This window comes from Acipenser ruthenus, chromosome 6 (genome assembly GCF_902713425.1).
Source record: "Acipenser ruthenus chromosome 6, fAciRut3.2 maternal haplotype, whole genome shotgun sequence".
Taxonomy (NCBI): domain Eukaryota; kingdom Metazoa; phylum Chordata; class Actinopteri; order Acipenseriformes; family Acipenseridae; genus Acipenser; species Acipenser ruthenus.
Genome location: NC_081194.1, coordinates 41,991,982 through 42,008,221, shown reverse-complemented (window position 1 = coordinate 42,008,221; position 16,240 = coordinate 41,991,982). Strand labels below are relative to the sequence as shown.

The 16,240-nt window shown below is 37.1% G+C and overlaps 1 protein-coding gene across 2 annotated transcripts in view; it reads right to left on the bottom strand.

Annotated features, from left to right (window-relative positions):
* Positions 1-16,240, bottom strand: part of crim1 (cysteine rich transmembrane BMP regulator 1 (chordin-like)) — a 285,572-nt gene that overhangs the window by 172,484 nt on the left and 96,848 nt on the right. The window contains exons 3-5 of one of the 2 annotated variants that reach the window (XM_059025390.1): positions 15,518-15,580; positions 7,711-7,953; positions 1,259-1,379 (exon numbers count right to left, since the gene is read on the bottom strand). In XM_059025390.1, coding sequence (XP_058881373.1) covers positions 1,259-1,379; positions 7,711-7,953; positions 15,518-15,580 — 427 coding nt within the window. The remainder of the gene's footprint in view (positions 1-1,258; positions 1,380-7,710; positions 7,954-15,517; positions 15,581-16,240) is intronic. The other variant, XM_034017044.3, reaches the window with a different exon arrangement.

Genomic DNA, 16,240 nt, shown 5'->3' with positions numbered 1-16,240 from the left:
GATTAAATAAATAAATAAATATGTATTACTTGTCATGATGCATGTGTATCAACATATGAAATGAACTCAATAAGTCTAAGAAAAGCAAAAGGCAAGTGTATGTTAATAAACTATAATAATAAAGTAACAGACAAACTAACGTTAATAAACTGTCAAACTAAATTAACACAGCACCCCTACACACGTTACAAAATGCAACAGCAATATACAAGACATGCACATTATTTAACAGAATGGTGAAGCAACTCTCCAGAACGGGGAACACCAAATTGGTTGGCAACTTGTGTCTGATTCATTAAATGCATTAAATTTTGAAGGGCAGTTTAAACGAACAATACCTAAACCCTAAAAACGATATAGCTAATCTGCATTAAAAATGTTCTACACCCCTTAATACTTTATAGGCAATAACATTAAATTAAATTCCAACAACTATCAAACACTGTTTTTAAAACTGACCAAGTTTATCTGAAAACTCCCTGTTTTTCTCCTTTTTTTTGGTAAACTACCAGATAGATAATGTAGCAAATTCAATTAAAAAAAGCCAGCAGGTATTTATTAAAATGATCATCTTTTGAATCTACAGACTCTACCACAAGTCAGCACACAATTTGGTATGCCTGTGTTCAGTTATGTAGCACCAGGATAAGTTTACCCAGAGGTCTAATTGATTCGCTAACTGATAGCATCTTTAAACAACTACTTTGGGGCTATTTACAAAATAAATCTAAATGTAACCAGTGTTGACGGGTTTGTAGCCAACGGCAAATAAATTAATCAACCCTTCACTGGGACAGCATCTGTTCTGGTTTTTAATGCAATTTTTGCTCTTAATCCAAGACTCTGTGGTTTACAGTAATTCTAATTAGTTGCAACACTTGTTTAAATTTGGTTATAATTTTAATGTTGGTTTCCTGTACTGTCCCTGTCAGGAAGAACCAGTGTACATAATGTTTTATCTCAGTTTCTTGAATTAAAACACAGAAAACTAATGATACCACAAAAATGGTTTTAAACCACAAAACATTTCACTGCCTTTAGTGGTTCTTAAATGCAGCTCCTAGTGGCTGTAAACAGACCATTTTTTTGTTTAAAAGCTGGTGTTGGGAAAAAAAAATAATTGAACATAAATTCAGGACACTCCTCATCTAAAACAAACCAAGATCATTTTGGGGTAAACAAAAACTTTTATGGCCACCAGGAACTGAAACTGAGAATAACTGTTCGTGTGATTGTAGATTTCTATGACTTAAGCTACCTTGTGGGCAGAGTGCAGCAGCCATCCGCAGTGAGTCTGACCTGGGTTTCATAGCTGTCAGCTGGGCAGACAACCTGCTGAACAGGAGGACACTCCACTGTGCTGCAGTCCACACTGAAAACTGCAGGGAAAGCAAATAACATGATTTGTGAGTTCAGCTATGAACAAGCTTGACCTCCCCTCACCTCAAGGGTCAAAATAATGTACGTAATAGCCCATCTAACCCAGTGAAGGTTAATCATTGATGCAAGTATATACAGTATTATATAACCCTGGCAAGTCAGTCATGTCCTAGTTAGCACACTTCCACCAATGCTTGGTGTACAGAATACATGCTTAATTATTTTAAATAGTTATCTGCCTTATGAAAACATTAACAACTTCAGAACAACAATTCTGCCCAAAAGCAAATGGGTTCAAAATGACCTGTACTTAAATAGATGAGATATGGATATGGATCTGGTACCAAAAACAGTAAAATCTGCATTTCAAGTTTTAATACAATCCTTTGAAAGCTCATAATAACTGTGGCAGACCCAAGGGTAGGGTGATTAAGGGGAAGTATAGGAGGGCGGAGATTTTAAGGAGATTGTGTCCAGCCACAAAATGGCTGACCCAAAATTGACTACAATCCACAAAATGGCAGCTTGTAGGGACTGCACTACCCAGAAGCCTTAGTGGGATGGCAGGGTGTGGTCAACGCACCTGTTAGGAGCACATAGGTGTGATTCACCTATTTAAAAATGACTCTCAGCTCAGTTTTGGTGAGTGTGAAGTTGGCGTGGAGTGAGGTAGGAGAGCCGTGTAAATATATTGAGAAAACTATTGATTTTCCGTGTATGACTCTGGACTGTTTCGAGAACACAATTGCCTGTATTGACCCACCTTTGTATGAGAACCTGAACTGTGTACCGGACTTTTGCTTTGTCCCAACGACCCTGTGTATTTAACACAGGGAAATAAACATACAGGTACGGTCCTGTTTTATCTCCATTACTGTCTCCAAACAAGTGTCTTGTTTACTAAACCGATTCGTGTACAAGTTTTACTCAGACAGGTACTACTTTGTCACATAACAATATTTGACTAATTTGGTTTTAATTTGATGATTAAATACAGCAATACGGTAAAGTGTATTAAAGAATTATGATGGTGTTGTAAAGAAAATAAGAATGATAAAGCATGGACACCTTTGCATAGAACAGTATGAACTCTTCAAATCAATTGTTACAAGCATGGTAAACTATGATAAACATTACCATGTCAACCCCTTTGCAGCCTCCATCAGCTATGTTCGATTCCCTTAGTAGTCTTTGGGTAGCTGCCATCATCCATGTTCGATTTTGCGCTTGCGTCCCTTCTAACACTAAGGTGTTACATCATTAAACTACATCAAACTTCATATAGAGACAGTCAAGCCCTTTACGAACCTGACAGACTTGTCTCTGCTAACTTACACAGCTTGATTGATAAGCTGTTCGCTTTGAAGAGAGTGGCTTTGATTGGTGTTGCAGCTGTCTTGCTCTCACACATCCACATTCCCAGATAGCCTGCAGAGTTTTTTTTTCAGGCCAACAAAAACTTCCTATTTGTATTTTCTATTTCAAAGTACAACGAAAACATCTAGTACATGTTAGTAATTCTGTGATATTCTAAACTTTAAAAATGTGTTTATTTGGAAGTATATGCAAGTATAAACTATAACATCCCATGTACAGTAATCTCTGTATTTTACTGTATATATTCATTCATTCGGCGTAAAGATCAAGTCCCGGTCCTGGCCTTAATGTCTTCGGGACGGCATTTGTCCCGAATTTGTAGGCACAGTGCAATCTTACAGTTTAGCGCCACAGTCAAACCATAGCATATCTGTTTATAGCGCATCATAGCATCGCCCCTGCTGCATTATTTTCCAATGCCTTACACTAGCTCGCCAGTTAAAACAATAAAAAAAGTATGTATATATATATATACAGTGCCGTGAAAAAGTATTTGCCCCGTCTTATTTTCTGCATTTTTGCACATTTTTCACATTGTATTTGGTCAGATTTTTTTGTGGGTTGTAGTAGTATATAGAGGGAGTCTGAGAGAAAAAATAACACCAAAGTTTGGTGTGCAAGGTAATCAAACATGCAATCTTCAGGTGTGAAAAAGTTATTGCCCCCCTAGTTAACTCAACCCAATTAAAGTGATAATTAGGGTCAGCTGTTTGAGTACTTTGGTTAACAACCAGGCCTGATTTGGGCCAGCCCTGCCCAATATAAATCTGACTAACTTTGGCCCTTACCATCAGAGTGAAGTTGTCAGCACACAGGTTCTAGAGGCACATCATGCCGCGAACAAAAGAAATTCCTGAAGACCTCCTGAAAAAAGTTGTTGATGCCTATCAGTCTGGAAAGGGTTACAAAGCCATTTCTAGGGCTCTGGGGCTCCACCGAAACACAGTCAGAGCCATATTGTCAAAATGGAGAAAGTTTGGGACAGTAGTGAATCTTCCCAGGAGTGGCCGTCCTGCCAAAATCTCTCCGAGCAAGGTGTAAAATCATCCAGGAAGTCACAAAGAACCCGTGAACAACATCCGGGGATCTGCAGGCCTCTCTCGCCTCGGCCAAGGTCAGTGTTCATGACTCCACCATCAGAAAGACACTGGGCAAAAATGGGATTCATGGCAGAGTAGCAAGGCGGAAACCATTGCTCACTAAGAAGAACATGAATGCTCGTCTCAAGTTTGCCAAAAAGCACCTGGATGACCCTCAAGAGTTCTGGAACAATGTTCAATGTTCTATGGACAGAGTCAAAAGTGAAACTTTTTGGCTGACATGGACCCCGTTATGTCTGGCGAAAACCAAACACTGCATTCCACAGTAAGAACCTCATACCAACGGTCAAGCATGGTGGTGGTAGTGTCATGGTTTGGGGATGCTTTGCTGCATCAGGACCTGGACGCCTTGCCATCATTGAAGGAACCATGAATTCTTCTCTGTATCAGATAATTCTACAGGAGAATGTCAGGCCATCCGTCCGTGAGCTGAAGCTGAAGCGCAGGTGGGTCATGCAGCAAGACAATGATCCGAAACACACAAGGAAGTCTACCACAGAATGGTTGAAGAACAAGAAATTTAAAGTTTTGGAATGGCCTAGTCAAAGTCCAGACCTAAACCCCATTGAGATGTTGTGGAAGGACCTGAAACGAGCAGTTCATGCTCGAAAACCCACAAATGTCACTGAGTTGAAGCAGTTCTGCATGGAGGAGTGGGCCAAAATTCCTCCACGGCGCTGTGAGAGAATAATCAATAACTACAGGAAGCGTTTGGTTCCAGTTATTGCTGCTAAAGGTGGCGTAACCAGTTATTGAGTCTAAGGGGGCGATAACTTTTTCACACGGGGGCATTGGGTGTTGCATAACTTTCTTTAATAAATAAATGAAATATGTAGCACATGTTTGTGTTATTTGTTCATTCAGGGTCCCTTTTATCCAATATTAGGTTTTGGTTGAAGATCTGATAACATTCAGTGTCATTAATATGCAAAAATAAAGAAAATCAGACAGGGGGCAAATACTTTTTCACGGCACTATATATATATATATATATATATATATATATATATGTATATATATATATATATATATATATATATATATATATATATATATATATATAGGCGCACCCCCAGAACCCTTTCACATGGTACACACAACTGAACCACACCGACATCTCATCTCATGACTCTGCATAAAGTGTTTCAGTCAGAGTGCTGCATTTCTGTTCTTTCCTGAGTTTCCCTTTTTTCAAAATGAATACACACAGCGCACTGCCACCGAGACAGATCAGCAACTGCAGTGACAGCCAAATAGTGTACAACAATACAAGCTACACATTTAACTTTAAACACTAATAAAACATGGAAATGCCGTTGTAAAATGAAAGGTTAAAAACTCACTGTTTTGGTTCTCATTTAATACATTCCACATTTCTAGCAAATACGAAAATCTGAATTTTGTAGCTTAATACAAATGTCAAAATATTCAGATATTTGTCCCATCACTAATAAAATCACTTACATTTTAAATGTTTTCACTTTTGTATATTTTATGATCTTACAAAAAAAATGTTTTGTAAAGGTGAAAATGTAGAAATGTGTTCTGGCAAGGGTCTGGAAATTTATATATATGTTACACTCAGTCAGGATTCGGTCAATCAATGAAAACATATTTTGAGATTTGAGCATTTACAAATAATCAAATAACGAAATTGTCTTGGAACAAATTATTTTGAACAAATTGCGAAATGGAAAATATCAAGCAAATATAATATAACAAGCAAAGAACGAAGCACAAAAGAAGAGACAGCTTCTTCGGTCTGGACTGCTGGAGGATCTCTGGAGTGCCTTTACAGTCGAAATGAATTTCATTCTGGTGTTATGCAAAGCTTCATTTTTGTCAAACAAAGAAGTGCTTCTGTGTGCGTAAGGGCGTTCAGTGTAATTCTAAATGCCACAGCAGCAAGCCTTGCAAAAACAAACACAGTGATTTGTATGTTTCAAATCTAAACTGTGTTTTTTTTTAAAATGAGCTCTCATTATGTTGTGTTTGTATGTATCTAATTGGATCAAACTACTTTAATTTGACCTGACTGTTATTATCTGAACAATCAAAACAGTGTTTTAAAATGAGACTCAGTAGCCCAGTGAAAATGTTGTCATATCAAATAAAAACCTTTAAGAAGGGTTTCTTGCTGTCAAAAAGCAGTCTCTGTCTTTATTCCACAGGCAAAACCTGTTTTGTAGTTCACCCCTTCCTATGATTTATGAGAATATTAACCATCTAAGAAGCATACTTTTCTTTCTTTCTTTCGCTAAAAAAAACGTGACTAGACAAACGTTAACTGACATTTGATTTTGCAGTTTTTAATTGTGTATGCAATAGTCTTATAATATGAATATAACTGTTAACTGTTTTTCTTCTAAAACTGTATTTTCAAAATAAAAAGGCGAAAATGTTATTAACATTATTTCAAACTGAAGTTTAATGTTTGAGGTCACTATCCTCCTAAATTGCTTACCACAACCCCCTTGCAAATGAGGCCATGGTCTCAATTGATTAATTTCCTGCATAAATAATAAATATATAAATAATGAATCAATGATGTGTATCTCATAAATATAATTTACTGACTTTATGTTCATTCAATAAAAAAAATATTGTATTAAAAAAGTTTGTATTTCACCTATAGGAGGCTGTGTGGTCCAGTGGTTAAAGAAAAGGGCTTGTAACCAGGAGGTCCCCGGTTCAAATCCCACTTCAGCCATTGACTCATTGTGTGACCCTGAGCAAGTCACTTAACCTCCTTGTGCACTGTCTTTCGGGCGAGACGTAATTGTAAGTGACTCTGCAGCTGATGCATAGTTCACACACCCTAGTCTCTGTAAGTCGCCTTTGATAAAGGCGTCTGCTAAATAAACAAATAATAATAATAGCAGATTGAGCACCATCTTTAAAATGTAGTTGCTATGAATGACACTTTCATTGAACATACATACTTTTGCACACAACTAACGTACATATACATATATATATATATATATATATATATATATATATATATATATATATATAAAGGCAGGATTTGAACACTAACTAGTCATACTTTCACTCCAACTGCATAACCGCCAAGCTACACAGATTCACATCTTAACCCTTTCAACAGACTAGGCTACTATTTACATTATCCAAATCGGCAATACATTGTCTCAGTATAGGCTGATCAATTTAGCTATTCCCAGAATGTGTGTGTGTTATGATCCATTAAGTGAAAAAAGAAATGATATCTGAAACAAAAACACACTGGAAATGTGAAAAAACACCAAGTTGTCAAAAGTGCCCAGCCATTTAAAGTAGAGATATCAAAAACACAAGCCAACTTTCTTAAAACCAATGGGGGCCAAGGTTGCCCCAATTGTTTCTTCTAACTTGTATAAAAAAAAAAAGCTAAGTTAGAAGAAACAATTGGGACAACCTTGGCCAGCACCAAGGAAATAGGCAGAACTGTAAAAGTGGTGGGGGTTTTTGATGCAAGTTCGATCCGCTTTTATTGTGCCTGAAAAACACAATTTAGTAGAAACAATGCCTATTTGCTTTGTGCTGGGCAAGGCTGCCCCAATGGTTTCTTGAAACTTGGTTTGTGTTTCTGATATCTCCACTTACGGCTGGGCACTTTTGAGAACTTGGCATGTTTTCACATTTCCAGTGTGTTTTTGTTTCAGATATATATATCACTCACTGTCTTAAATATTTTTATAGCACTTTAAGACAGTGTGGTAAAAACAGTCATAAAATGCTTGGCTGTAGTTACACCTATGGCAAAAATGCTTGGCTGTAAAGGGGTTAATAAAAACTATGCCAACAGAGTCCCAACTCCCACCCTAACCTCTAACCCTAATGGGCCTCTAACCTGGTTTACACTCGTACAGGTCACAGCACTCGCCGGGTTTCCCCGAAGCCTTGGAGACGAGGATATTGAGGTATCCAGGCTGGCAGACCTTGCGCAGGCAGCCGGCAGGGTTACAGACACAGCGGCTGGGCAGAGGACAGCACTCCCCCGGGGGGGCATAGCCCTCAATCAAAATCGAGTCCTCCGGACAACGCGGAGAGAACTGCACCTCACAGCGTGCAGTTGAGCAGTCAGGCTTCTCATCTGAAAAGGAGGGAAAAAAATGTAATTCCAATAAATACCAGAGGTTTGTGTGGTATCACCACAACCCATGTTTCATCATTTCCATTCCAAACTTCCTCAAAGAAATAAGTGTTTATCATTGAGGAATGGTCACATATATCATCATTTAAACACTTTGCTGACTTGTCACATTGAATCATTGCTGCCCTGGTTGCCCATGGTTGTCCTTTCTTATTTTGTTCAATTAATGTAAATAAGATTTGAATAAACCCTAATATCTGCACAGATATTTAGGGTCTAAAGTTATCAAATGGATCATTAAAATATTAAGATGATACAGTAAATGCAGGTAATGCATTAAAGACACATCAATAGAATCGTTTGGTACACTCAATTATTAATGCTTACGCAAGCCAATTTGAACAAGTGAGCCTTTCTACTTGATTTAATCTGAGGCAGAGCATCAATCAGCTGAAAATCGGTAATGCAGAAAACTCGTGCAGTGGAAGGTAAGAAAATGTACCACTTAAAATGGTCTTGCTTTTCCTTTGTGATTATCTACTACCTTCAGAAGCTTTCAGCAAAATCTGTTAGTTGTCTCTCAAATTAGAATTCCATATTGCTTTAAAGTGAACAGTAGCCCACTTTAACTCTCCCTGGGCCGGCGTCAAGGGGGGGCGTGAGGAATGCGACTGCACCCGGGCCCAGCCTCTGCTGGGGCCCATATGTGTCCATACCAAGTCAGACAAAAAATTAAATAAACAAATAATGTTCTTCCGGTAGTTCAAAAATAAACCGTGGCAAAGTTGTACCGTCAGTCAAAACACATTATCAAATCAGAGCTAAATATTATACATAGGTAGGCGGGAATCAGTGTGAAAGTTTACATTATAGGTCAGTGAGCTGCTCGATTTAAAAAAAAATAAAAAACAGACTGTTCCATTTACTGGGGGGGAGTGCATGTCTTTCACAGCTGCTATTCATAAAGATTATAACAAACACTAGGCTATATATTTATAAATACTTCTGAAAAAAAATTCACATAGGCCTACAGGTCAACTTTAATTCTCTGTGCAAACTCCTATAATATTACGACCCAATTTTCCAATGGAAAAGAATTACCTGGTTAAAAAAAAAACAGTACTCGATGAAACGGATAGTAATCTGTGAACTTTTTCACAGTTGTTGTAATAAGTAGGCCTAACGTATTGAATATGCCATTGCCACCAAAATACAAAATCAGATTTTTTCAAGAGAAAGGAGCAGAAAAGACAGCTGAAAATGCTAAAAAGTGTACAGAAAATGGTTTCAACGTGGGCTGACAACAGATGGAAGTAGTGCTGCAGAGGAACTACCAACCTCCTTGCAAGAAGAAGAAATCAACAGTTGAGCCAGAGGAAAGAGAATTGGACACCGATTTTGGAAAAGCACAGCAGCAAATAGAAGGTACTGAATCGTCGTGTATTGTAAATCCGGTACCCAGTCAGTCATCATCTTTATCATATGATTTTCATGACCCAGCTACTTGGCCTGACATTTATACTAAAGAACTAAGAGTTGAAGTCGTGAAACATAAACCGGTGCAGCTTAAAGAAACTGACGTTGAATTCCCGAAAAATACTGCTGGTTGCCATTTTACATCTGCAAATTGCGTAAAGTGGGATCCAAAAAGGTGAATAGACCTGTAAATCTGCAGACGCTGTACTTTGTTTTTGCTGTAAGCTGTTTGGCGAAGACAGGGGAATGTTTACACAACGTTTCTCCAACTGGCAAAAGTTATCACAAAAACTATCTCAATACGAAGCTTACCAGTCACACATGGGGAATTACTACAAGTGGAAACGTCTAGAAATCAGGTTACAAAACGAAATTACAATAGGCAGACATTTTCAAGAAAGGCTAAACAAGAAAAAGGAACAATGGCATGCTGTGCTTTGTAGAATTCTGGACTGTGTTTTATACTTCGCATCACAAAATGTAGCCTTTCGTGGTTCAGTAGACCCTGTCATAGCTGATCTTTTGCAATGCGTTCAGCAAGGCACTAATGTTCATTATTTAAGCAAGGATATCCAAAATTAATTTTTGAAGCTGTTAGCTGACACTGTGACTGGAAAGATTCAGGACAAAATACAGACAGCTCGGTACTACAGTGTGCTGATGGACTGCACTCCAGATATTTCTCACAACAAGCAATTATCAATAATGATTAGATATGTTTCAATTACTGGAAGCCAAGTTGAAGTGCAGGAGAGCTTTCTGGAATAGCTCCACGTTGAAAATACAACAGGGATGGCTTTGGCTGATTTTCTACTAAACCGACTTACTCAGCATGAAATAAAAACGTTTTTAGCATAAACTACATTTTAATGGTGTTGCTATACACTATTTTATTTATCCCGTGCCAAAAATAAACCACTCATCTCTGCTCTTAACTAATAGCCTGTATTGGTAAATATATTTGTATTTTAAGCAATATAACAGATCATTCTCTAATTGTGTTTACCACCAGCTGAAGAAAGTACTTTATTTATTTTACACAATACAATTTTTCTAACAAACTGCTGCACCACGTTGTTTTGAGCAAATTATAGATCTTAACTGTGGTATATATTGTGCAACTTTAGGGTTCTTTGATAAAAAATTACCTGCGCTCAACAATGTCGCAAGAGAGACTGTCTGAATTGGCTGTGCTTTCAATTGAAAACAGTCACAAGACAAGTGAACTTTTCCGATGTAATCGAAAAATTTGCTGCAGCCAAAGTTCGCAGTGTACAACACCTTTAAGCGGTAAGACATACATTTTATTATTTGACATTGTTAACAAACAATGTTTAGTTATTGTTGCTTTGTATAATATACATTTCTGTACAGAAATTAACACGTAATTTACATTAATTTGATCCGCACGGGTGTAATTATTATTCATGGTTATTTAAAATAACTTTAAAATTGTAGTAACAAATAGCTGCTGATTACTTTCATTAGATTTATTTTAGGCTTAGTGTTTTTTTGTTGTTGTTTTTTTGAAGGGGGTCTACTTCACACTCTTGCACCGGGGCCCAGTAAATTTGAATCTGGTTCACTTGAAGCAGACTGAAGTGAGATTTTGCCAACACACTATTTAATATGAAAAGCTTTTATAGATCAAAATATGAGACAGGTATTTATTAAAAGTACTAAACTACAGTATATGCATCAGTCAATGCCAACATTTGTAAAAAAAAAATACCTTTAGAAAAAAATACTAAAATGCTAGAATAGCCACACAAATCCAGTTGCTTATATTCTTTTTTGATTTTTTTTTTTTACACAAGTCAAGGTATTGCTAAAGTAATTAAGGCACAACTACATGCAATTCCCAGTAATGAATTCTCTCATATATTTACAATATATATTGTATACAGTAATGTACAGTCACATAAATGGCGATGTTGTGAATCTAACTGCCCATTATATTATCTAGACATGTATATTCCTGAAATCTTTAAGCCATTCCTAGAAAAAAGACTCAGAAATGCAATCAGTCCATTTTTCAATAAAGGTGCCAACGTTAATAAAGATCGCAGCTTAAAGACTCCTTTCTCTATTACTGGAATGATATCGTGTTGTGTAAATTACTGTATGTGTTCCCTGTAAATGTATTCATTTATAAAAAAAAAACAGTATCGATAACATCTCATTGATGTAACTTACAATAAGACAATCCATGTTTGGAAAGCAACATGTGGCAGATAAAATTTAAAGGAGGAGGAAGTTGCGAAAAGGGAATACAGTAGTACAGTAATACCATTTGATAATATTGTGTACAAGTGCTTCCTTATTTCAGGAGAAAGAATGTAGTCATGAAACTATGGCTGGGTTTACATGCACTTGAAAATCGACACTACAGTCATGACTGTGTGGGACTGAGCAGGAATCGTGCTTGTGGCTCACGAGATTTCAGCAGTGAAGACCCCGTTTTTCTGACTTAATATTACGTAATCTTCAGCAGAAAGGCTGTACAAAACACAGACCCCCCCCCCCCCCCGCCAACACACACACTCTGTACATTAATGGACTATTTCAACAAAAGAACCGCCATGGTTATACTCATCCCTACAACCGCCGCTACATTTTAACACCATCAATATTAAAATGAAAGACAAACTATCTGATACAACTCAAAAGTTTTATTCAAGCACATCATATCAAACATTTGCACAGCCGAAACGCTGTACTTAAATGAACAATTAAACATAAAAGGGTTTATTTTCGAACTTACCACCTATAAAGCACTACTTAAAAAAATGAAAAACTATAATAAAATAAACATTTCAAAAGAAACTGTAAAAACAAAAGTAGTTTTTAATCTAAAACGAAAGTAACATATCGTTGATGTCGTGACAAAAACTTGTACAGTTAGTGGACAAAAAAATGTAAACACCTGGGTAAATGAGGGACACCAAGTACATTGAAAGCAAGGGCTTCCACATAGGTGTGGCTCATGCGTTAATTAAGCAAATAACATCCCAGCATGCTTAGGGTCATGTATAAAAATGCTGGACAGACCTGGTTGCCTATAATTATGGCTAGCATGGCTGCAAAAGGAGATCTCAGTGACTTTGAAAGAGGGGTGATTGGTGGGGAGCATTTGGCAGGAGCTTCAGTGACCAAGACAGCTCAACTTGCTGATGTTTCACGAGCAACTGTGTTTAAGGTGATGTTGGCATGGAACTCCGAGGGAAAGACATCATCAGCAAAGGGCAACGGGGCGGAAGTGCATACTCCAAGATCGTGATATCTGTGCATTAATTCGAAGTGCAAGGCAAAACAGGCGAGCAACTGCAGATTAATTGACTGCAAATTTCAACCTGAGGCGCGAGCAGCCAGTTTCATCAAAAACGGTCCGCCGAGAACTCCACAGAGCGGGATACCATAGTGGCCCAACGCCCTATTAAGTGACTTTACATTGGTGTTTCCATTTTTTTGTCTACTACTTGTATGTCAAATTTATACATTATTCAGGAATGGCAAAAAAATGTTTAATTTAATGAGTTAGAGAAGTAGTACTATGAAATTAAGAAAAAGCATCAGATTAGTTCAGAACTTTATTGAAATTATGAATTCTGCAAAAATTAAAAAAAACAAAGTAGAAAATGGAGGTACAAGGTTTTTACACAGAAATACAAGGTTTTATAAACATATACACATTGTTTTTGAAACAAAAGCTTTAATTATAAAATGTAATAAAATATCATTTGAAATTGTTAAATTCATGTAGTCTTATTAAATGATGTTAAACTAAATATCTTTAAACACATTAAAGATACAATCTTCTGTATAAAACGTAGAGTATTATCTTAACCATAATACAAAAACAACAAAGTTCATTAGAAATTCATTAAAAAAGCTTGAATGAGAAATGTCTTTTGTCCAATAGTTATTTTTAAAAAGTTCATGCTTATGGATTTCATGAGATAGTGTTTAATATTTTCTCAGATAACTGAATTCGTAGGACATCCTTTAAATTTTGAATGTGAATCTAGCTGCCAAATGAGCATTTCTTTTGACATCCCAAATTTGAATGCACCAGTCCGTCATAAAACCCGTGCTAATCATGGGGTATGACGCTCTTTAGCTGCTGCAGATGTTTTTGATCTTTGATCTTCAGACTGGAAGCATACAATGAAGGAACTGTTAAGTGGCTGTCGGAGACACTTCTATTCTGACGTCTGGGCATTGGACTCCACAGGTCTGTGTGATGGAGCTTGAACTCTAGTATGCCATCCATATTGTACTTGATACAGTATAACTATTGCACAGTGGGATCTCAAACTTGAAAGCCAGGACGAATTGCTGAGTAATATGTAACTGAGCTGAAGTCACTGAAGAAAGTGTGATCCACATACTTAATGGTGTATGGTGCAGGCCTCCTACGGGACTGCTGCATCAAATTAACATAATCTGCAAGACAGTAGATGTCTTTGCCCTTCAGTTTTCTTTCAATCACACTGTGGATTGAAAGTCGCATTCCATTTGTGTGTGTCCACGCTCAAGGTATTTCTGTGTGATGGTCTTCTTATTAGTTATGGCAAAGTGAAGCAAGGCATTCGAAAGAATGGTATTGCAGTTTTGGTATCCGCAGCCATCACTCCACAGAATATATTCATCATATTCGCTGTGCTCATTGAGATAGTCAGTGATGCAGGAAGCAAATTCATTTGAAGATAATCCTCCTTCTCCTTCATGCGAAACATAGAAGGTGGCAACATGGCTACTCATGTTGTATACTGTAAAATTGCAAACTAAAAGCTTTGTTTTGTAGTATATCGCTGAGGCTTTAAGCATTGGTCAAAGAAGGAGTGCTTGAAGGTCCATACCAAGAATCAAAACCTTATGCTTGCCATCTATGCCACTTTGTTTGTCTGCTTCTTTTGATTCACAGGCTTCTTTTTCTTCTCTGGCAGTGAACTTGCCATGTATCTTCAGAAACATTACCTGCCTTGAAAGCACAACAGGTGTCGCACTGATCTTTTCTAGGATGGTAAAGACTCAGATTTAACTCTCTAATCTCCTCACTGAGGATCTGGCGACACAGTGCAGTTTTGTTATTTTGTTCACAATATTCTGTGTATTTTTCGTGTAAATGGCGTAAAGTAGTAAAGACAGGTTCTAAGTATAACTTTGAACTTGACGAATGACAGTAGTGTGATGGTACATTTGGAAAACTGGTAAGGAATGCTCTGAGAAATTCTCATTCTTCAAGGTCAAATGTACGAGGACGAGAACGCTGCTGCTTCGTGTTGTCTTCAACTACTGGTAGGTTTTCTTGATGGTTTTGGATCCAGTTCCTTACAGACCATTCCCCAAGCCCAGGTGTGAAGAGGAACATCTTTTTACATATGGGTTTTCTTATTCCATCTTTCAGGTGGTAAAATAGAGAACATGATCGTCTAGAATTCTCAAGTGCTGTTTTTTTTTTGTTTCACTGCACATTCTCTACTAGGCCTGCCTCATAAACTTTTCTTATTATTCAAGCCTATTATTAATATTCACAATGGATGTCAAAACCTTATAGCCTTAACCCAATAAGCCTAAACTTGTTATGAAAAGTTACTAATCAAAATATAAACTTTACAATTAAAAAATCTAAATAATCTAAATAAGGAATACAAAGATTAATAATGAGGGATAGTTCAAATATATCAGAAATACCTCTTACCTCAATTAAACTTGCAAAGATCACATGGAATCCTGCTCAGTAGTTGATAGTGTTGACATACAAGGTTTTTTTTCATGACACTGTACTATCCAATTGAGGTTAAGTCACATGGTGTTTTGAATCAACTTTATTAGTTGTTGAGTTATGAGACATTAACATGACATAGAAATAGGTGAGAGGATTATATTCATGTAAAAAAAACAAAAGTGCCAAATAGTGACACACAGGTTTTGTCACGACACCGACGATACTATTTATCTTGCGTGTGTCACTCGCAGCACAGAATCCAGGTTGAGCTGCTGCAGCCTGCAGCTTTGCAGTTTTCTGATTAATTTTTTTTTTGCTCAAGAGCTGTGGCTAGCTTCAAGATGAAATCTCTCCTACCTTGTACAAAACGAAGGAATTGATGGCTGCCAGGTCCAGTAGAGATAACAGGCTTGTAGGCCCCTATATATTAAAAAAATGGAATATTGTAGGTTATATTCAAAATAAAAGCATGTATTGTAAAAGGCGGTTCTAATGAAATGTAACTTTTAGATGTTCCACAAACACACACAAATATAAATTCCAAGTAGTAAAACTTGTAGAAATTCTATTTTATATAATTTTGTGAGTGTGTGTGTGTTGGAAAGCTAACCAGACAAACAAGTAGCTAATGTGTGGCGTAATTCAGAATGTGCACGACAACAAGTGAATTCATTTCTCTTGTTAAATGTTTTTATCTTCATGGCACTGCACGAGGCTCTCCTCACGATATTCAGAGTCGTTCTTTTCCTACTTAGTAAGCAGACACGGACATTTAAATATCCCCTCCCCTAAATGACTATGAATTGAGTAATCTGCATTGGTACGGACGACTTTTTTTTCCTAAATCATAACTGCATAGCACGGCAAACAGGTTGTGACGAAAACTGTCATGACTGTGCATGTAAACGCCGCCTATGTTAATCTAAAACTAACTTCAACAAATAATATAGCACCACCTTAAATACTTTTCTATTGCCACTTTGTACAGTATCTAGAGTTAAATGTACAGCTAACATCTTTAAATGTACAGCTAACTTCTTCCTAAAACAGCTGTCAACAATGATGACGACTTCCTATTTA